This window comes from Macrosteles quadrilineatus, unplaced genomic scaffold (assembly GCF_028750875.1).
Source record: "Macrosteles quadrilineatus isolate MER2022 unplaced genomic scaffold, UCM_ALF_1.0 Scaffold_15__1_contigs__length_3749704, whole genome shotgun sequence".
In the NCBI taxonomy this organism is placed as follows: Eukaryota; Metazoa; Arthropoda; class Insecta; order Hemiptera; family Cicadellidae; genus Macrosteles; species Macrosteles quadrilineatus.
The window spans coordinates 1,787,180-1,811,637 of record NW_026542608.1 but is presented as its reverse complement, the minus strand read 5'-3'; the positions used below and the strand labels follow the sequence as shown (position 1 = coordinate 1,811,637).

The 24,458-nt window shown below is 35.6% G+C and overlaps 1 protein-coding gene across 1 annotated transcript; it reads left to right on the top strand.

The window, feature by feature from the left end:
- The first annotated feature begins 1,787 nt into the window (after window positions 1–1,787).
- Window positions 1,788–19,468, top strand: LOC129005067 (ankyrin-3-like). Its single transcript, XM_054433858.1, has 2 exons — window positions 1,788–2,104; window positions 16,844–19,468. Exon 2 carries the CDS (start codon window positions 16,850–16,852, stop codon window positions 18,782–18,784), a length of 1,935 nt encoding a protein of 644 aa, XP_054289833.1. The 5' UTR covers window positions 1,788–2,104; window positions 16,844–16,849; the 3' UTR covers window positions 18,785–19,468.
- Window positions 19,469–24,458: the final 4,990 nt, after the last annotated feature.

Sequence of the window (24,458 nt, the reverse complement as noted above, 5' to 3'; positions counted from 1 at the left end):
CCCCTGTCAACACTAGCTAACAAAGAGAATTTTGATAACACTTAGCCGAATCTGAATGGGAGGTCCAATATCGTATGTCGCTTCAGTCTGTTGGTGCTGTGATTGTCCAATAAATTAAGTGCAAGATGATTTCAATAATTTTCCAATTTTATAATGTATTTTTCACTAGATTTTGTAATTTCTTCTTTGACTGATGTTCGAATTTGAAGATCATTCTGTTGGTAACAAACCAAGGTGCGTTGACAATTAATGTTTGAGGTACTTGCTGATTCCCAAAGCTGAATACCATATAAGTCCAAATTGGGTTTAGAACTGTTTTGTACAGTAACAATTTATTTTGTGTAATAAGTTTTGATTTAGATCCAAGAAGCCAATTAAGTTTAGTTGTTTTTAGAGTTAGATGTTGTCTTTTAGTCCAGGATATGTGCCTTCCAATTAATTAAGCTTTACATTTAAGTGCATGCCTAAGAGTATTTTATTTCTGTTACTTGAGGGAGGTGAATATTGTTCACGGACACTGGAGGACATGTAGCCTGATTTAAGGTAAAAGTAAAAGTGTGCTGATTTATTTTCATTAATTTTGAACTTCCAAGTTTTAAACCAATGTGAAATTTCATCCAAGTTTAGCTGTAAATTTGCTGTAGCTTGAACCGGATTGTCGTGGGCAGATAAAATCGCCGTGTCATCCGCAAATGTAGCAACCATAGTGTTTACACTTTCTGGTAGGTAGGTCCGATGTATAGAGAATATACAAATATGGTCCAAGCACGCTTCCTTGGGGGATTCCTGATTCCATAGGGTAAAGGTCAGTTAAGTCATTTTGATGTTTAATTTGGAAAGTTCTGTTGGTAAGATATGATTTTAAAATAGGAAAAACTGAATGGGGTAGTAACTTCTTAATTTTGAATAGTAAGCCAGAGTGCCATACTTTGTCAAATGCCTGACTGACATCAAGGAAAGCAGCAGAACAAAATTGTTTGTTTTCCAAACAGACAGACACTAAATTTGAAACAGCTATGGTTATACTAAAATTTTGCACAAAATCAAAACATAATCAAAAACGTTCGACATAATGGAGACTATAAGACGTTGACCAGGACGGCCAATGGGAGGAGGCCGACAAAATTTTAACTGGTAGACGAAATACAAATAATACTATTCTCGTTGATAGCCGAATACAGCAAGCACCCTTCCGTGTTGGATTTAAGTGTGCTCTCCAACAGCCGCCTGAAGATTTCACATTCAATTTATATATTTATATATTTAGGACTGTTAGATAATTGCTGCATAAGCTGTTGATTTTGGAAGACAAGTAGGCGGGTATGACTACATCGGAAACAGAAGAGAGGAGATACACACAGGTAATCTTTGAGTTGACTCTTTTAAACTCATTGTAAATATGACTGTTATTCGTTTTGAAATAGCTCCTGTAATACTTTGCATATTGATCGAATTGGAGCAACATGTACATTTAGTAAAATAACAATATCTTTCCTGGGTATACCGTGCCACCTAACGGTAATAGCATAGATAAAACATAGTCTAGCTACTTCCATATTCACTTAAAATGACCTGTTTGTAAAAATAAACAAACCATTGTGAGATTAGCTCGTTTGGTAGTTGTAGTTATATACATAGATAAACATATTCCCTTTATATAGCACAAACGAATAAATTTATCTTCACAGCTACATGTGAACAGATTTCTAAACCAAAAATAAAGAGTAATGCACAGCATTACTTATTTGACTTGACATTTTTTTGATAATAAAAAAATAATAAAAATGGTGGCAAGGCGATGATCTTATTTAAACTCAAATAATAATATTGTGCAATTTTAGTTTATTTAATTTGATTTTTGTTGATCTTTAAACACACTAAACATATTTTGTTTTTACACCTCATGTCCACCAATAATTTTGTGTGTCACAATTTGTGAAAACATCGGGATCGGTGTTTCTGGGTAATGTTCAATTTTCATCTCACCGAAGAAGAGCGAGGTTCAATGTGTGTTTGAGTACGGTTTAATTATGACCCACAAAAAACCTCTATAGATTTGTACCTTCACGAGATTGTTTGAATTTGCAACTGCAATAAGTAACAGGTAAGAATGTGTTTTTTACTACGGAGGTTTTGAAATTTATTAAAATAGGCCTAGGCCTAATTGAGTGAAAATAACTTAAGTTAGGCCTAGTTTTTAGTTCATGTAGGCTAGCCTAGTCTAAGGTTCTTCAGCATTTGAAATGATTTGGAGTAGGCCTAGGCTAGACATAGGCAACACTAAGTTGGACCATACAATGATATACATTATAGGCTATAAATATAGGCTAGGTGATATCACTGACTAGGCCTATTGTGATATTCAATGACACTCACATGCCCAGCCTTTATAGGCCTGTAGGCCTAGGCTAAGTTAGTTCCTGACCACCCTTATACAGTGTGCTGCAGCGGTTAGGCCTAGGCCTATGTTAGTTTGGGTGGTATTTAGGCCTATTCCGTATAGGTGCCTCCAAACGACTTTTTAATTTTGATATCTTACTTTATAGTTTTTTACCTCCTGAATCCAAATATACCATTATTTCTCACTGCTGATGAATATTTCTCAAGATATCGCCATAAAAATATACAACATTAACCAACAATAAACAAGGTGTGATGGATAACATTTACAAGTGGAATGAATTGTGGGTTAACTAACCCAGAGCTGACTGTTTTCAACCACATGACAAGCAACTGGAAGTAAGAACTTTTTAACTTTGGCCTATTAACTCACTCTGATTCTGTTATCGGCATTATGCCTAGTGACGTCATTTTACTTCGAACACTACCGTACTACAACTAGAACTCAAAACAAAAATTGCTGTGTAGTGCTAGTCTGCTACGCCGTCACAAGTTCAAGCTAAGTGAAGAGAGTGATGGTTGATGAGAAGAATAACATCGTTGATTAAACATGATAACATCGTTGTAAAAACATTTCAAGTGATTCTGTAGTCAATAATGTTTTCTATAGGCCTAATAGGAATTTCGTCACATTATGGAGATCCTAGATGGGCTAGGCCTAATTGGTGGACTAATTAGGCTACATGTAAGTTAGTTTTTATTTAGGCATGTCAGGGTAGTAGGTCAAGCTTTATGAAAACTGGTGACTGCATTAAGTGTTTTGAAGTTAGGTTAGATAAGGAAGGTAAAGGGCTGCACTTTCATGGGGGTCCTACACAAACAACCGAATGAAAATATCGGTTATTCGATTGTTTCATTCGATATATCGTTTGGTTTGTTAGGTTATGTTATGTTAGGGTTAACCCTATTCTAATCCAACCTAACCTAACCTAACTCAACCTAACCTTACATAACCTAACCAAACCTATCCTAACCTAACCAAACCTATCCTAACCTAACCTAACCTAACCAAACCTATCCTAACCTAACTCAACCTAACCTAACCTAACATAGGCCTAACTTAACCTAACCAAACCTATCCTAACCTAACTTAACCAAGCCTAACCTACTCTAACAGATTTTCCTATCTCAGGTGTTTTTCATCGGATCCAACAAATTCTTGCATATTCTTAATCTACACAATATTCCGCATATTTTGAGTACCCACATGGCGTATTTTTAGTACCGTAACAAATTTTCTTTCCAGTTTTTTTGGTATTTTCCGGTCATTTTCGGATTCAGCGTGAAAATTTGGTCATTATGGGGATAAAATTTCACTTTTGCAACTAGTCATGGGAATAATTAGGTACCCTTAATCTGGTGATTTTCATAATGCAGAATCAGAGTTAGGGAATAAAGTTAAGTCACTTCTATTTGCTTGACTATAATTGAAAACATTCAGCTGTTGGCTTACTTAACCCATAGTTCATTCTAGGCCTAGACTTGTAAATGTCATCCATCCTACCTTGTTTATTGTAATGTTGTACCGGTATATTATTACGTCAATACCTTGAGAAATATTCATCAGCTGCTGTGAAAAATAATGGTACCTATATTTGGATTCAGGAGGTAAAAAACTATAAAGTAAGATATCAAAATTAAAAATTCGTTTGGAGGCACCTACGGAATAATTAATTACCGGTTGGGTTATCATAAACATGTTTGTAGGACTTTCCTGGTTTCGTTATGAATCTAACGATATAGGCTACCAGAGATGAGTCATAATTTTGCCTGCCAAATGCCCTCCAGTAGGCCAAGGGATTTTTTTTCCGGTCATTGACCGGAGCGTGCGCATCACCTGTCACAGCCTGTATCTGGGTCAGTGTCCTGAGTGACTGAGTGATAAGTTATCTCATCTGGTATCGTTCGATTCATGACAAAACGAGGATAGTCCAATAAACATATTTATGATAACCCAACCTAACATAACCGCAACAGCGCGCTGTAAGTATACCTAATTTAACTTACTTGGCGAAGTACATGTGGCAGGTACCGTAGCGGCGGGGACGCATTCAACTCAATCCTCGCCGACATCGCTGCCTTCTGGGAGGCAGAACTCAAAGGCCGCTAACTTAATAGTAGGCCTAATCATGTCAAATTTGAACGATAACTTATAAGAATAAGAATAAGAAAGTTTATTGCCGTTGACCAGGTTGTATACAGGAATAGGCATTGTCAAATTACATTAAAACAGAATATCAACATCAACAAGTATCTTATATCTATAGCTAACAAAGATTGAGAATTCCTAACTTACAGTGTGAATGATTCCATTGTAATTTTATGTTTCAAAAAAGTCCTTGACTGAATAGAAAGGATTTGCTACAAGCCAGCTATGAATTTTGGATTTGAAAAGAGAAAGAGAAAGGCTGTCTGCCTGAAGAGGCTCAGGCAGCTTATTATAAAAATTCACACAGTTGAGTTTGAAAGAATTACCTGTGATGTGGTATATCCAATTGTTCCTTACTTCGTGTATGGTGAGAATGGTAATTCTGCCTGGTGGAAAACTCATTGAGATTAGCTCCAGTGTATATAAGTACATTGTAGATGTATAAGTTAATGATTGTGCAAATGTTTAGTTTGATAAAAAGTGGTTTGCAGTGCTCCGCAGGGTCAGCCCCTAACATTGTGCGAATGACTTCTTTTAGCGAATTTCCCATATAGGGAATAAGCTATTACCGTAGTAGGGGCCTACTCATGGTAAGACCTGGACCCGGGACCAATTTTTGTTTTTGTTTTGAGGTCCCTAGAGGCCAAAAATACCATCCGTTCAAATTCATATATATATATATATATATATATATATATGTGTCCGTTAGCGCGATAACTCGAGCAAAAATGATCCGATTTCGATGAAATTTGGTACAAACGTGTAAACCTACGTTTATTCGAACGAGTTTGCGAACCAGCATGATCGGACCATGGGAACGGGGGTTTATGGGGGCTTTTATGGGGTAAAAATGGGTTTTTCCCATTTTTGACCCAAAAAACATAGAATTTTGCAAATTATTTCTAAACTATTTTGTAGAGCTTTAAAAAAACAAATAATTTAGTATATTGAAGCATTATAATGCGCCTAATGGTTACGGAGAAAATTCCAAAAAATTGTAAATTTAAAATTCCCATGTTATTCTTATGGAGAATAAGTAAACTGTTGTAGTTTGCTTGTTTATTAACATATTTTGCCCAAATTTGGAAAATGTTTTTATTTCTTACTAACTATTGACATTTTACATAAAAAACACTTTTACCCCCCTGTTGCAGCAAACCTAAGTATGTGTTAAACTGATTCTATTTAAATAGGGAATAAATGCGATATTTTTAAGGAGACAATTTAGTGTAAATCCAATCAGGCAATTGGAAATTCGCTTAGTCTGCAGGTTTGCTGCGGCGGGGGTATTTTTGTATTAGTAGAAGCTCATGGACATGGGGGGAATGGCCCCAAAGTTGGATTCCATATTGAATATGGGATTGAAACAGCCCAAAATAGGCTAGTTTGAGATATTCAATATCGACAAAAGGCTTGAGTTTCCAGAATAAACATGAAACTCGCGATAGTTTTTTGCTCAAATTTGTGATGTGAGTTTTCCAGTTTAATTTACTATCGAGGTGGAAGCCTAGCCAAGAATTTTTACTGAGTGGTCTGATTGTTTAATAGAGAGTGAGAAATCAATTTTCTGGGTCTTGGATTGATTACAGATCAGTTTATTTGCAGAAAACCAGTTTAAAACACTCTTTTCTGCTTTAGAAAGAGCTTCTGAGAGCTTTGTTTGGTCTTTATCAGATGTAAAAATTGTGGTATCGTCTGCGTAAATTACACATTCGATAGGAGTGTTACATGGAAGATCATTTACTGCGATTATAAAAAGGAAAGGGCCTAGGACTGAGCCCTGCGAAACACCTGCTTTAATTGTGGTCATTGTAGAGTGTTTACCCTCCACACTAACATATTGCTTCCTATTAGTCAGATATGATTCAAGCATTTCTATTGTGTTTTTGCTAAGTCCATAGAATTTGAGTTTAGCCAGCAAGATGTCAAACGGGATGCAGTCGAAAGCTTTTGTTAAATCAAAAAGTAGCATAGAAACAGTATTTTTATTTTCAAAAGCATTAATAATATAATTGGAAATGTGAGAGACTGCCATCGTAGTTGATCTGCCAGCTCTAAACCCAAATTGAGAATCAGTCATCAAGTTATTAGAGTCAAAAAAGTTATTTAAAACTGTTTTAACATGAGAGCTTCGAAAACCTTAGATAAGATTGGTACTATCGAGATTGGGCGATAGTTTTGACATAGATTCTTATCACCCTTTTTATAAATTGGAGTTACTTTTGAGACTTTAAAAGTTGGTCAGGAAAATAGCCATTACGGAGACAACTATTAAATACAGTGGAGAGGGGTGTAGATATGTAGTGTATAATATTCTTGATTATGTAGTTTGAAAACCAAAAGTGATCCATAGATTTAGAATTTGAAAATTTTGAGACTGTTTTTGTTACCTCATTTGGTGTAATATGTGTCCATTCAAATTTAGAGACGTCCAATTTTTGTGTAGATTCCAGTAGTTCTCTTGGTGTGTCTTGAGTCTGGCCCACTTGATTGGCCAGTTCCTCAACTGAATCTGTAAAGTGTGTTTAATTTGTTAGGGTCAAGAGTAACATGAGATGTGCGTGTGGTTGTATTTTCCTGTGTTATTATGTCCCAGGCGGCCTTGCATTTGTTTTTTGAATTGTTAATGTATTTAGCACAGGCTAATTTTTTAGCAAGGTTTAAATCCTTCCTGTACTGTTTTTTTAAGCTATTTTAGATATTATAAGCTGCCTGAGCCTTTACAGAATCAATTTAAAAAAAATGTTTGTACAAAGAATTATAAGCCATCATGGCTTCCTTACTTTTTTTTAAACTATCACTATAATTGGTGGATTTTGTTTTTCACTAAATTAGTCTTATTATCTGATCCAAGCTTTTTCTTAACAGGTGGAGAACAATAGTACCAGAGGTTAACAAACCTATCAAAAAAACTATCAAACAATGTTACTGGGCTACTCTCATTTTCTGTAATGTCTTCCCATGACTCGCTCTGCAGTACCTCACGGAAAAGATTGAGATTTTGTTTATTTTGTTTCCTAACAAGAACACTAGGCTGCTCAATAGATAGGCCTACATTTTCTGAGCTTTTGCAGGCAGGTCTATGGTATTTAAAAAGCAGTGGATCATGATCGGCCAAAGCGCCTTGCAAAGTTGAAATTTTGTAATAATCTTGAGAAAAATTGACTAATATGTTATCTAAACAGGCATCGTTTCTTGTAGGGAATTTATTTCTACATTTTAGGTCAAGTGATCGTAGTAGGTTCGTGAAATTGATTGAGGTTTGTTCCTCCATCTTGGCCATTTCAATGTTAAAGTCCCCACAGACTATTACTTTTTTTCCAAGGCTGAGAACGTATTTCATAGCTCCTCTAAAATTATCAAAAAAAGTGGACATGTTGCCATTGGGTGACCTATACAAACTAACTATAATCAGATCTTAGTCAACAAGATTGATACAACAAATTTCACAGTGCAAATCAGAAGAAAACTTATCAAGACTAACTATTTGGTAATGACAATCTTTTTTGACATAAATAGCTGAGCCACCATTTTTGCAGTTAGTTCTGCACACAACATTTGCCAAAACAAAATTTTGTGGTACAAAATCTTCAGCCTGATCTGGAGTCAACCAGTGCTCTGAGCACAGATTAGATCAGCATTATGTAAATGGCACAGGTGTTCTACAGCTAAAATTTTATTTCTGATGCATTGGCTATTCATTTGTAGTACAGTTAAAAAAGTTTCACTAGGCCTATCATTATCAGTTTTAGCAAATGTTTTAAAATTATTTTTACTTACAATGGTGGGAATTGTTACATCTCTAGCTCTAGCATTACTTAACAAAGGCTTACTACTGTACCTAAATCCCTCGAAGTTCTGGGCCCACGCGCAATCAAACTGGATTTTCTTGACTTGCAAGAGTAGGTAAGTTTTTTGAGTCTTCACTTCCCTTCACCACCAAGTCTCTTCTTAGAATACCCTTGAATGGAGCAAAGAGACAGCCTTCAGGCCATAGATCAGCACTTAATAGTTTATCGAAATCAGATTCTGGCACTTCAACATGAAAGGAAGAGTAGCCCTCGTATTTAGTCCTAATTTGGGTACACTTGAGAAACTGAAGGTTTAGTTCATCCTTGATGTACCTGTCTATATCCAAAGCGGTAGATTCTGGGCTCAGCCTAGAGAGGAAAATAGCCTTCTTTTTGATAGTTGGTTTCAACTGAGCACTTTTAATTGCACAATCAGTCCTCTTGCCTATCACCATTTCACTGTATCTTTTACTCTTTGCACGATCGTTTAATGATTTAGGTCTACTATTCGAGGTGCTTCCAAGATTCTTTTCACGGATGTGTTGCTTGGATTTGCGACGGTAAACCGTTTGCCATTTGTCTTCTTCATTAATTTCAGTTTCATTGGTTAGGTCAAGGACGGGTGAGATCGAAACGTCAGAGGTTGAGTCCAGGGCAGTCGTGATGTAATCGATATTGGAGTTTGAAATTTAAGTCTATTAATGTAATTAATGTAGGCTATGGTAAGTTAACTTATGTTCTTTCCAATTATATGAGTTATTTTTGGTAACTTAACTTAGGCTAACTTTTTCGGCAAACAAATTCTTTTAAAATAACTTAAGTGGCCTTTGTGTAATACGAAGGTACCCTAAAGGTGAGGCTGTAAGCCTACACTCAAGTATAATTAATTTCATTTGGAAAACATTTCCTTGTAACCACCTCTGCTTGGCTGAAATGTTAGGGCCTAGGCCACAGAAAACATATTACTATAACCCAGAATGCCAACCGCGTGGTAAAAAGCATTAAGTGTTTTGAGAGAGCTTTGCCTGTCAATCGTAAGCAGCGCCACCAGCGTTGCCATGCACTCAGCATAGCAACGCTGGTGGCGCTGCCTACGATTGACAGGCAAAGCTCTCTCAAAACACTTAATGCTTTTTACCATGCAGTTGGCATTTTGGGTTATAGTAGTGTGTTTTCTGTGCCTAGGCCTAAGTACATCTAAGTAAACTATCTGGTAAATTACTTAACCCTCCATCGCTCGCACTTAAATAATTATTAGAAGGGTCGCACTGTATCTAGAAATAACTTAATTAATAGAGTGAAATGTACGTAGATAGTTTTTGAATGTCTTTGCAACAATTGATTTGACTTTTGATTTGACTTTGATTTGAACAAGTTCTAGCCTATCTTAAAATATTCTATGTCTAATTAAGATGTTTGAAATGTTAAAATTGAAGATCTAACTTAACTTAATTTAATTCCTTAAGCTGGGTTTTCCTAGACGCGGAGAGCGGACTCCTCTTGTCTTAGGTAGCCTAATTTAATGTTACTGTTTTCATAGAAGCGGAGCGGAACGCCATGTTAATCGCTTTGTTGTTAGAAGTTCAATTTCTCGAGTTCTTTTGTTTACATTATGGTCTGCTTGCTCTATTACTGTAAACTAAAGGTAGGGTCTAACTTAACCTAACAATTTACGACCCACACATCCAGTGGTGGTTCTAGGAGCTTGTCAAGGGGGGGCTACCGGGGGGTTTGGGGGGGGGGGGAACACCCCACAATAAAGCAGGGGGTCCGGGAATTTGGAATTTTCAAAGCCGTTTGGTGACTTTCTAAAGCTATTTTTAACACCTAAAACCGAGCTCACTTGTCCATAAACTCCCATTTCACCTGTTGTTTGTCATGAGCAATAGATATCTTAAAAATTAAACTATGACGATTGCATTCATGAATTTCTAAACAGACTGTAGGCAAACTGTGTTTAGGCCATATCCCCCTAAAAGCCGCTGGGTGATTTTCTACATCAAGTTTTAACGTCTAGAACTGTGTGCAAAACTTCCTATTTCCCCATTTATTTGCCATGAACAAGTATACATTTTTAAAACTAACTATGACGATTGCATTTATAAATCTCAAAACATATTGTAGGCTATGGCCATATCCCCCAAAAGCTGTTTTGTTTACTAACTTTCTAAAGCCATTATTCATGTCTATATCTGTGCCCAACTGTCCAAAAACCTCCCATTTCACCTGTTATTTGTCTTTGTCATGAGCAAGTAGGCATTTTAAAAACAAACTTAAAACTATGACAACTTGCATTCATGAATTTCAAAACATAGGCCTACTGTATAAGCCATATCTCTCAAAAGCCGTTTGGTGACTTTATAAAGCTATTTCTTACGTGCCCATTTGTTCTAAAACCTTCCATTTCACCAGTTATATGTCATGAAAGCAAGTAGACACGTTTTTTAACCTTACGTTTTTCTCCATTTCATAGATCTGTCACAATTGTATAGTAGGTACCGAATTCAGTAATAGCATTGACTATATAAACTTTAACACTAGTGTTTATATAGTCAATGGTAATAGGCTACTGGTGCTACCTATGGTGGAAGGAAAATACACAGGTGTGCTATTCCCGTCATATTCTGATGTCACTCTGATTGCAAACAAAATATCATCTGATTGTAACTGTCAAATTAGTATGCATTTGTTTTGATTTGATTGTTATTGTTTTTTTTTATAAAAACACCTATTATAAAAACAATAACAACCAAATCAAAACTAATAAATACAAGCACTTGTAACTTGTATAACTATTTATTCATAACTGAATAGTAAATATTATGATATGAAAATTGTAAATAATTAACACATAGATTAATATAAAAAGTACAGAAGCAAAATATATAACAGTGGTCTCCCCCTAACAATGGCCTCCCTTTAAACTTTCGTACGCAACATTTGATCAATGTGGCGTCTCCAAATTTGTCCATCGTCCATCTTGATAAAATAGTGAACGTGACCGTCTCTACTTTGGACATTTCCGTAACCCCATTTACATTTCCCGGAATAGTTCCGTACTTGTACTCGTTCGCCTGGTTTGAAATATCTCACTATTCCTTTGGGTTGTTTTGTTTCTTCCTTTGTCTTAGGCAAGAGTAAACTTAAGTATGTTCGGATCCTTCTATTGAACATCAAGAAGTATGAGCTGTTACCAGTTGAATTCGGAGCTTGACGTAGTTTCATCAGCAGTTGGTGAAGCTTTTCTTCCAGTGTACCAGGTTCGTCTGACATGCAGTTGATAAGTTTCTTTATCGTTTGTACGAAGCGTTCGACTTGTTGGGGGGATGTTGGCTCGAACTTCCCTCCAAAAAATATGTTCTTTATTATTAGTATGAGTCTCCGGGTCCACAAAATTCAGCGAGTAGTTGACTGAATCCCTCCTGAGATAAGCAATCGTAGGCTTTCCAGCAGTCACTGACAATGGTAGTAAGTAACAGGAAGGGTCCACTCTCAAATCAATGCCAGCAATTTCATAGAGTCTCTCTATTCCACAGGAACAACCTTGGGAGGTATTCTTCATAGTAACGTCAACACCACCAAACACCCAATGTCCTTCAATAACTCGCCCGAGATTATATTTTCTTTTACCAAATTTTGCTTTGTCAAGCTGAACCATGCCAAGCGGTCCTCTGATCTTCTCTGAACATTCTATCATCTGTCCGATGAACACCTCCTGGGCAAACAAATACCAATCCACAATGGACTTGCTAGACAAGCCTAACTACCAACCGGTGAAGTCTTGACGAGGTGAAGTTAAAGTAGGTTTAAAGTAGGCCTAGTGAAGGTTAAAAGTAGCCCTACAAGTGTTACAATATATGATCAAAGGCATCTAAAACACAACTGAGCCCTGAATATTGCAGATTAAATACCAGATCATATTTAGGCTTGTGGAGGAAGGCAAGTCAGGCTTTATGCGGATTCGTGGCTGTATTAACTCAAAGTGTTTTAAAGTTCTAGGTAAAGATTATGAAAATAAAGTTTAGGTTAGTGAACCGAGTTGTTGATTATGTTACATCCAGACTGTTTTGTGCCATTGAAATAGTGGATTAAACACAACAAAATACCTAGGTCCAATGAGTTTTAAAATGCTTGCATTTTAGTTAATTTCCCATACCTACAGGGAATAAGCTATTTACCGTAGTACTCATTGTAAGGCCTGGACCCGGTCCGATTTACTTTTTTGTTTTGAGGCCAAAAACACCATCGGTTTAAATTCATATATAGGCCTAAATAGTGACCGTTAGCAAAAATTATCCGATTTTGATGACATTTTTTATGAATGTGTAACCAACATTTATTTGAACGAGTTCGCGAACCAGCATGTTCTGAGTATGGGAATGGTGGTTTATGGGGTAAAAATTGGTTTTCCCATTTTATACCCTAAAAACATACAATTTTGCAATTTCTTTCTAACCCATTTTGTAGAGCTAAAAAAAGAAACAAATAATTTAGTATATTGAAGTGTTGTAATTCCCATGTTATTCTTACGGAGAATAAGTATTTAAGCTGTTGTAATATGCATATTTATGATCATATTTTGATCAAATTTGGAAAATTAATTTATTTCATACTAAACTAAACTATAAACATTTGACAAAAAAAAAACACTTTTTTCACTGTTGCAGCAAACCTAAGTACTCGTTAAACTAATTATATTTAAATAGCGAATAAATGTGATATTTTTATGGAGACATACTGTAAATCCAATAGGGCAAATGGAAATTCGCTTAGTCTGTAGGTTTACTGCGGCGGGGAAATTTTAAATTGGCAGGTTTGTAGTTCCCCTAAAGTTTGTGAGCACAGCAAAATTTTGCAGTTATTTTAATTTAAAAATCTATTTTATGGCGATTAGAACTAAAACCAATGTAGGTTTCTTTGGTCACGTAATCTATATAAATAATTTAAAATAATTGCCACCTATCTCAGACCTACTTTTTAGCTTAACTCTAGATTGCCCGCACAGAATTTTTCTTCGGGCACTTTTTGATATGAGAGAAAAAGTGTCTCCAGCCCCTGAATACATTCTAGACCTTTTCCTTATTTACGACTCGATATTTGTCCAAGTAGGCTAGGTTGGTTTAGTGCCAGTTTTGTTTTGGTTGATCTTAGCTTTGACTATAGCCTATAAACATAGTGTTGAATAAGCAGTGCCGCGCTTACCAGAGACGCTAGTGTTTTAATTTTGTTGGGGCCGCAAGCAACAGCATCAGGCAATAAACTCGGCGTAATGTGGACTGGAAGGGTGCCGAGTTTGTGAAATGCCGGGTTATCGGGAAGTATGGTTAAAAATAAGAACAATACAAATTTTAAACTTTTTAACCGCCTTCTTGATTTTTATTTATATTAAAAGTCAGTATTGAGTCATCAGATATAGTTCAACAAATAATTAGTACGAGTTGCGAATAATTTGACTTAAGCTCGCTTGAGTTCATGATTAACTCGGACCCAAAAAATCACTAATTTTCTGAGCCAAGTGATGGCCGAGTTATCCAGACTGCCAGGTTATCGAGTGCCGAGTTTGCGGGACTCTACTGTATTTGGAAAATATCTGAAATTGCACGACAGTGGAATCGTCCTCACTTTGTTTCTCACTCTTCACTTATCACTGCCACTGCTTGCATAATTTCGCTACTTAATATCTCATTAGATCTGCAGTCGATCTAATGTCGCTACTTGTTCCGCTTTATCTTTTATTCATTTTTTATGGTTCAGATGCTTTAAAGTCACTTTACTGTGCCTTGGTGAGGCAAATTCTCTAATATGGTTCACCAATATGGAGCCCTCATTAAAAGTACCTCACAGTAAGTAAGTAGTATATAAAAGTAATGAGTTGAAGAAAATTCAACGAAGATTTGTTTGAATGGTGGGCTTCAAGATAGGATTCCCATTCCGTCAGGTGCCGATTGACACCATATCCCCGGCACATGGTCTTCAGTCGCTGGAGGAACGTAGAATCATTGCTTACACAGTCCTGCTGCACAAGGTTATCAACGGAAGAGTCGACTGTCCTGACATACTCCGCCAAATCCATTTCAAGACTCCCCCACACCTGTTTCAACCCTAACCTACCCTAATCTAACACAAGGTCGACTTCTCGATCTATTTATTAAGCAACAGCACCGCACTAGTTACTCAGCCAACAGCACAATGATTCGAGTCCAGGGAGCTGGCAACAAAGTGACAAGACATGTCGACTTTTTTCAAGACAGCGTTGACTACACTGAAAAAGAAGATCAACACTTTAACACTTAATGTTCAGTTTTTTTCTTTCTATCAAAGTTTCCGACCTGTGTTTTATTAAAAACTGTTATTCGTTGTTGCCATTACAAATATGCTTCTTGTTCGTTAAATCATTCACCATTTTTTAACTATAGGTTTGTTGTTGCTCTAGTTAAATTGAATTTATATTCGTTTAATTATTAATGTGTATGAGTTGTTATTGGTTGTTAGCTTGTGGGTTTGTTGTTGTTTCAAAGTTATTTATTTTAGTTAGTATACCTTTGGTCATTTTGTCGGTTGTTGGTTAGCTGAGGTTTGTTATTGTTATTGCTTTGCTATTTCATGGTTATTATATTGTCGAATTTATTCTAGTCTATAAGCACAAAATTTGTTATTATTGTCAGGATTATCAACTATGTATTCTAGTCTTTCACGTTCAGTATTATTCAAGCTCATACTGATTTTGTTCCTATTTGGATTGATGACTGTTAGTAAGCTTAGTTTCTTTTATTTACACATGAACTATCTCATCCTTAACTGTGTATTTTAACCCAAATATGAGAGTAAAATGGTGTGAGATGATCTGTGTTGCTTTGTTACTACTGACTAAGATGAGCTTGTGTGTGGTGGTTTCTATGTTCAAATTTTAACCAGCTCCAGTGAGGAAAAAAATCTTCAAGCTTCTGACAAGGCAGTGTGGCCTATTCATTAACCAACAAAACCTCAACCAGAGGGAATTATTGCCTCGACATTATACTTATATCGCTTTTGCAGGAGAGGTACAGCATGAATGTTCTTGTCCCTTACATCTCCGACCATGATACCGTGGTACTAGAAGTCAACAATAGGCCTACATTGTTGAGTTCACCAACTGTTTTCCCTTGGCACTGGCATGCAAATTAAGTCTTTTCGTAGACCAAACCTCACAAAACCTGAAGCACTGCTAAAGTTTAAGGCTCCTCTCCAGGCGGTTAGATGGAATTGGCTTTTTGACTTTCAAAACCCTTTTTTAAACTTTACAGGACGTCTTTAAGGAATGCTTCTCTGCTACCATAAAAAAAGATAGGCTACAGGCAAACGCAAGAACTGAGAACCAAGCCTTAGAAATAGCAATGGAATGGTTTCATTCTAATCTTTTAATTGTTAATGAAAAAAAGACTGAACAAATTATATTTTCTTTGGACTTTTCTTTTTATAAAGATGTGAAACCTGTTAAGTTGTTAGGTATTTATCTTGATAGTAGGTTAAGTTGGGAAACTCATGTCGAGCAGTTGTGTAGAAAACTGTCTAGAGTAATTCACCTTCTTAGAAAGTTGAAAGATTGTGTAACCAAAAACATGCTGATAACTGCCTATTATGCTTTTTTTCATTCTCACTTAAAGTATGGCATAACTTTATGGGGCAACTCGTGTAGTGCATTAGAGGCTTTTAAGTGGCAAAAAAGAGCTGTAAGAGTCATTACAAATGTTTCAGATAGGGAGTCATGTGTTCCTTTATTCAAAGAGCTTAAAATAATGACTCTTCCAAATTTGTACATATATTGCTGCCTGATGGATGTTAAGAATTCTATTTGTAAATTGTCTGTTAGAAAAGAAATACATGACTATCAAACGAGGAAAAACTATCTTCTTAACTTAATATCTGTACGGTTGGAAAAAACAAGAAACAGTCATGTTTATATGAAAATTAAATTATTTAATAAACTGCCAGAAAACATGTGGAATATAACTTCAAAACAGTTTGAAAATAAGATTAAAATATGGTTAAGAGAACATATTTTTTATACTGTTGATGAGTTTTTAGCTTGTGACATTAGTACTTTAAGAATTTAAATTGGATAATTGTTTAGATTTTATATTAATTGTTTGTTATGTCATTCCCTGGTCTTTTTATATTTTGTTATTGTTTTTATCTATAAATTAATATTCTATTTTTCAATGTACCTTTTACTTAGAATAGGCTATTTACATACATTATATGCTTGTGACTTTGTCAATTGCACACATGTGTTTAAAGACAATAAAAATCTTTGACTTTGACTTTGAAAGAACAACGATTCATCGAAGCCCCAGGCACAAAGTGAGAGGGACTGGTACACTCTAACCTAACCGACCTGAAACACTTGGCCATCGCCTTCCGTGTCAGAGGGGATGTGCATACACAATTACCTGTCCCTGAAATATTTTTATAATGAAAAACTGTCTGTGTGTGTCATCCTAAAACAAGTCTTTATTTGTTTCAGATCACAATGTCGGAGAAAGGAAAACTTACCGATTTACTCTCAGAAGAGCCTCTTAATGAAACTAAAATCAGGCTATATAGTCGATTGAATAAGATTGATAGCTTGGAGTTGATAAAGCTTGCAATTGCCTATCAAGATAACAAGAAAAAGACCCCTACAATAACTCCCCTTCACATTGCCTGTTACATCAATACAAAACCAGAAATAGTAAAAACACTTGTGATAGAAGGTTGGAATGTTTATTATCAAGACAAAGAGTTTTATAGTCCTCTAGAAGTTGCATTAGAATGTGGTAACATCTCAGTTGCTAAGCTTCTCATTACTGATCTAGGAGTTGAAGTCAACAAATTTGACTGTAATGGTTTAACCCCAATGTATTTTGCTCTTAGTAGGGAGAAAAAACAAAAAACTTGTGTGTCTGCAGTCAAACTATTGTTAAACTCTGGTGTACCGGTTGATGCAATTGTAGACCGTTTAAGTGAGAGTAGACCAATTCATTTGGCCATTACTAATTACTTGCCCTCTGTTGTTAGTTTTCTTCTACAGAAAGGTGCTGATCCAAATATTCAAGATATAGATGGCTTTGCACCAATTCATTGTGCTGTAATTAAAAACCACTTGGATATAGTCAAGTTACTTCTGCTTCATGGTGTGGATCTGGAATCACTGACTAAGGAAAATAGAACACCTCTGTGCCTAGCAGTGAAAAATGAGAATGCCGAAATAATTCAAGAGCTTGTTAAAGGTGGTTGTAATATCAATAGGGCTTCATGGGATGATTATATTGCACCATTTCATTTGGCAGTCTTTTTGAATAAGTTGGAATTAGTAAAATTAATGGTGTCTTTGGGAGCGAATGTAAATCTAGCTTTAAAATATGGAACTACTCCTCTACACAGTCTAGCTACCCGTGATTTAGACAAGGTTCATTCTCAAGAAAAAGAAGATTCACATGGTCGCATAGATATGGCTAAATATTTAGTTGAAAGTGGAGCAAATCTTAATGTAAAAGATATGAACGGAAATTCACCATTACAAGTGTCTATAATATCAGGTTTTTTGGGGTTGGCAAAATGTTTTATAAAACTTGGAGCTAATGTCAATACAACAAGCCAGAATGAAGATAGCATATTCCATCAAGTTATCCCATTTAATAGAGACATAATCATTCTTCTCTTGGAATTTGGAGGAGACTTTCGAGCTTACAACATAAATAGAATGACACCTTATCATGTTGCCATATCATTTAAGGTAGATTTAAAGTACATTACAAGTTTTCTCAAGCATGGTTGTCCATATGACCAAGACTTGCCGAAGATGACTGACATTGTAAAAAGATACAAGGTAGCTGAAAAGTTGTTTGCCTCTGAAAAAGAATTTTTCAAAGGTATTGAAGAAAATGACCTGGAACGTATTAAAACTGCTGTAAGCAAGGGGGCAGTGGTAACAAGTTGCTGTGAACGTATGAAGCATCCTTTGCATTTTGTTGCCCTTCACGGACGTAATGAAGTGCTGACATATTTATTGGAAAAAAACGTTCAACCAAATACCTTAGATAAAGAAGGAAGAACTCCTCTCTATTTGGCTGCATCAAGCGGTCATTATCAGACTTGTCACATTTTGTTGAGGTTTGGAGCTTGTTACAATCACCAAAGTGAAAAGTGCCAGAAAACACCTAAAATGATTGCGAATGAACAGAAACATTTTGAAATTGTAAGATTATTTGAAGATGTAGATTGCATGTTTCGTAAAGCAGGATCAAAGAAACCTTTGACAAGTTATTTGAAAAAAAAAATCAGTAACAGTTTTGACTACGCAATGTATCTTAATGTGATCAACTTTAAAGGCAATAATTTGCTCACTACTGCATTACAAAACAAGAGAAATGATAACGTTAAAGAGTTATTGAAAATGAGATTGAATTTCGCTTCAGGTTGTTAGATATGTGACAGTATCAAAAATCAGTCAACTATATGGGATGTTGCCCATTAAATTGAAGATTATCATGTTTACTAAACCTAAAACTATTAGTTGTTCAATCATGAAAAAACTGTCTGAAAGTTCTGCTAGTTAACATTTGGTATGGTTCTAATGTTAACACTAATCAATGTTGTTAATCAACGAATAGGAATGTCATTCTTACTATTATAAAGATTAACTAAGTTATTGGTCATTTTTAAACTGTCAATTTTCATGTAGAATTTAGTTTTTTTCGCAAGTTTTAATGAATAAGATGTAATGAATTTTTTAAGTACATAATGCATTGAAAAGGGTTATTGTTAAAATATCTGACTAATTGAGCGACTGTTGTTGCATTTTCTGCTATTTTACAGAATTGAATACTAAGCAGACTTAAACTTTGGTTTGCTAGCTATTATGAGCTAAGTGAGCTTGAGCTAAATGAGCTACAATCTATTATGAGGTAAATTATAGACCGTAAATTTAGTTTTGGTTGAATTTTTCAAATTAACATAATCAGTTTGTTTAGTAACCTAACCAGGTATTATAAGAGATTGAGTTTAAGTGTCTACAGTAAATGGTAAATACGATTGTACGGAAAAAAATGGAACTCATGATGTAAATACATTATATGTCTATAAATATAATGTTGTTCAAATATTCTTATCAATTTTAAATGTTTATATTACCATCCTCATACTGTCTGTGATATAACTATTCTATGGACCCCTTGTTGCAACTGGTTAGAGCTGAAAGTCTCATGTTCAGAATCTTATCATAGAATTGGCTTTCAATTTAATTGGGGTCGTTAAATATAATCAAACAGATTTAAATGGTTCACAAACTAGGGAAATTGGTAAGCACTGGTCAGTGTTGGACAAAATGGTTGCTTGATGTACCAACAAATACCAAATGTGATATTGGCCAAGGCCAATATTAAATACTGTACCTATTTCCGTAGACATGTTCTCTTGGGGTTGAAACACATTTACTTTTTTATAGGACAAATACCCCCGCCGCAGCAAACCTGCTGACTAAGCGAATTTCCATTTGTCTGAATTGATTTTCAGTTAAATATACAGGGTGTTTATAAAAAAACTTTACAACTTTAAACAATCATAAAACCTTTATTTTTTCACTTACAGCTATGAAACAAAAATTAAAATTTAGGAAATTTTCTCAAGTTTTATTTACATGATAAGAAGTTTACCTAACTTCAATGTGTTTCCCGTTGTTTGCTCGCAAAAAATCAAGTCGACATTCCAGTTCTGACCCAACACGACGCAAAATTGAATGATCTATTTCATCAAACGCTCTCCTGATCCTTTCTCTTAGTTCTTCTTTGTTGTCCACTTTACTAGCGTAGACACGATTCTTAACAAAACCCCAAACAAAAAAGTCACATGGAGTTATATCTGGTGACCTAGGAGGCCAAGGTGTTGGCCCACCACGGCCAATCCAACGATTTGGGAATTTTTGATCCAAACAATCCCGAACAAACCTCTTCCAGTGCGGGGGAGCACCGTCCTGTTGAAAAATTACATTTGGCTGTAATTCTTCTAGTTGGGGAAAAGCAAAATTCTCCAACATATCAATGTAAATGTTTCCATTTATGTTGTTTTCTTGGAAGAAAAAAGGACCTATCACCCTATCATGAAACAATCCACACCAAACATTAATTTTTTCACTGTCCCTGGTGTGCTCTTGATAACAATGGGGGTTCTCGGTTCCCCATATTCTAACATTTTGCTTGTTGACTTTACCTGATAAATGAAGGGTAGCCTCGTCTGAAAAAAAAATTCTTCTCAAATAATTTTCATCTTCCGCCAACCGATCTAGCACAGTCACAGCAAATTCTTTTCGGAGAATCCAGTCATTCGGCGTGATCTTTTGCAAAATTTGAAGTTTGTATGAACGAAATTTCAATGATTTAAGGATTTTGTGTACAGTAGAATGTTTTATATTCAAATCACGTGCCGCAGATCTGGTGGATTTTTTCGGGTCGTTCACAAATGATTGTTGAACACGCCGCACATCTTCATCGCTTACACGGGGTCGACCGTTTCCTCTCTTGTGATTCAAACTGCCAGTGTTCATAAACTTATAGTACCAAGCCCTAATTGTGGGTCTTGAAGGAGGATTCCTATTATATCTTGTCCGAAATCTCCGTTGAACAACAACATCAGATTTCGTTTCAATGAACCACTCCACACACTGCGCTTTGATTCGTGCTTCCATTGCGATGCTAATGAGACTTTTCAATTATTTGTTTTTGTTTACCAAACAACAATGTAAGGCCATCAGCTGATTGAACTGCCAGCTGATTAAAACTTTTTGAGCAGCCCTTTCATGTGGTGTCAATAGGAAACGTTTATGTCCCATGGATCATGAATGGGAGAATGTTAAAGTTGTAAAGTTTTTTTATAAACACCCTGTATTTTAATAACATTAGGTTTAACGAGTACCTAGGTTTGCTGCTACAAGGAAACTAATAAAGTGTGTTTTTGAGTAAAATATTGATAGCTTAGTACAAAATAAATAAATTTGCCAAGTGTGATCAAAATATATCCATAAACAAGCAAACTACAAGATTTGACATTATTCTCCATAAGAATAACATGGGAATTTTAAATTTACAATTTTTTAATTTTCTTCGTTACTAATAATCGAACAAAAATACTTTTATATACTAAATTATTTGTTTTTTTAAGCTCTTTAAAAAGGTCTAAAGAGAAATCGGGAAATTTTGTGTTTTGAGGGTCAAAAGTAAGAAAAACCAATTTTTACCCCATAAATCCCCCCGTAAATCCCCGTTCCCATGGTCCGATCGTGCTGGTTCGCGAACTCATTCAAGTTTATCCCGCTTTACACCTTTAAACCAAATTTCATCAAAATCGGACAAAAATTACTCAAGTTATCGCGTTCACGGACGTATATATATATATACATATATAAAAATTTGAACGAATGGTGTTTTTGGCCTCTGGGGACATCAAAATGAAAAAGTAAATCGGTCCCGGGTCTAGGTCTTACCGTGCCACCTACGGTAATAGCTACTTCCCTATAGGGAAATTCGCTAAAAAATCACCATTAACTGAATTAAATTGTTATAGAAATGAGAATATTTACCTGAATAAATTAAGGTTTTTTCACTAAAGAATTACACTTGAAACATGTTAGGAGTTATGTACAGTCATTAAATACCGTAAACAAAATACCCCCGCCGCAGCAAACATTTAGACCAAGTGAATTTCAACTTGTCTGATTACATTTTTACTAAAATATTTCTATAAATTAGACATATTTTATTCGGACTGGCCTCGGCACTGAGGAGTCCGGATAGTCTACTGTAATGCAGTATTTTACTAAGGAATACTTTTAACCAAAATTAACAGTATGCCTAACGAAAAAAGACTTCTGTATTAGTATCATTTTCAATTGAAACTCATATCTAGTATAATAATTTGGAATTTGGTTAAATAACAAATATTTCAGCCGTGAGCTAACTCGGATAACCTGGAGTCTCAGATAACCGGAGCTCAGATGGTCGGAAGTTAACTGAAGTTGCTTGGACACCTACTTAATCTCTACTACATATTGTACGTCCAGATGAATTGTTAAAATACAAAACAATCAGAGAACACAAATACATTCTAAGTAGATAAATTATTATAACTATGCCTACTCTCAGAGCATTAAACCAACAAATTGTTGTAATAATGATAATTTTTTACGGTTGATTTGCATTCAAAGAATAATAAAAAAATTCCCTTTATTTTTGTATCATCATACAGAATTTATTTCAAAATAATTGTAAGACCTTAAATAGACAATTATTGGGGTTTGCATTAGGATGCAATGCCTACAGTTTTTAGATTCTCATAAAAAATATCTTGGACAAAGTAAAGGCATAGGCTAACACATTTGACACCTTATTCTTCAATCGGGAAGTTTATTTTTTTGTCAAACTTAACAGCAATAAATAAACCTTCAGGTTTTTTTTGTAAATGATGGTTCACATAACTGGGTTTTTTTATTTCGGCATACGTTTTTGAACACAATATCTTCTTTTAGTTACCATCTTCAGTGAAACTCAAGGAATCATTATCCCAACTGAAAAGTGATTAGAACCAGACTAGACAGTAGACACTAACTTAGCTATGAGTGCTGACCGTGAACAACTTTGGCAGGTATCGTCTCAAATTCGTCTGTCTGCTGCCCCTACCACTAATCAAAAACTAAAATTCCCCGTGATTCCTACCTTAGACCATAGTCCTACAATAAGTAGTCCAGAAGTTGGCGAATAAAGTTAGTCGTCGAATTGACTAATAGACTAGTCTGGGGACTAGGGAGTTAGTTCGCGAGCTCTGAAAGCCGATTTTTTATTCGATGACTAACTTTATTCACTGATTAAGTAACTCCAGGATTACGTATTCCCGAGCTCGGAAACCCGCCCTTAGTCCATGTTGAGTCCGGAAGTTCTAGACGTTCGTCAACTTGCCTAGGAGCAATTTTGTGATTGTTCAGCTTGTTTGTTAAATTGTGCCTTGATTAATGTTCTAATCCTTTTGTAACTGTTTAAACTGTTTAAAGCGGCTGCAATTGGTTTCTGACTGCCATCAGGACAACGATGAAGGAGAACTGCTCCTAATCCGATATTGCAAGCATCTGTTGCAAGGATAAGTGGAAGTTTAGACTCATAATGTACAAGTACCATATTGTTTGGAATGTTGCTCTTAATATGGTTGAATGCGCCCTCACAGTCACTATTCCAGGCCCAAGTTGAGTTCTTGTGTAAAGGAAAACAAAGAGATTGCAAATTTGGAATAGATCTTGAATAGTAATTCATAGATCCAAGAAATGATCTAAGCTCAGAAACGTTCCTTGGTGGGGGTTGTTTCTTGATAGCTTCTACACGATCTTCAACAGGCTGAATACCAAGAGCACTAATTTTGTGCCCGAGATAGGTCACACTTTGTTTGAAAAGCTGTAATTTATCTTCACGCGGGTATAGTCCTGCTCTCCTCAATATATTTAAAACTATTTTGAGTCTATCCATGTGTTCTGGTCCACTTCTACCGCCCACACATATGTCGTCAAAATACCACGCACAATCATTGGTACCAACTAATAATTGGTCCATCAGCTTTTGAAAAATCTTAGATGCAGTCTTAATACCAAAAGGTAATCTATTGAAGGTAAAATATCCATTATGTGTCGCTATCACTAGATATTTTTTTGATTCTTTGTTCACTGGAATCTGTAGATACACATCCTTCAAATCAATAACTGAAAAGAATTTTGAACCATTCAACTTAAGTACTGTTTCTTCAAATGTAGGGATGCAGTATTCGTCATCGATTAAATGAGGGTTGATTGATACCTTGAAATCTGCACATAATCTTACCTCAGACCACCACTAGACCATTAGACTTCAGTACAACAACTAAAGGAGAAGCACAAAGGATCGGAGTAGTAGCCGGATCCACAGGTTCTAAGACCCCTGAGGACACTAAACGATCTAGTTCCTTGCTAGTTGCACTTTGTAGTACGAACGGAACAGGTCTCGGTTTGTGTATTGGCAATTTGAACTCTTTATATATCTTACGTTTCTCCCCCTCTTTGTCTATAATGTCCGTGTTAATATGATTGACGC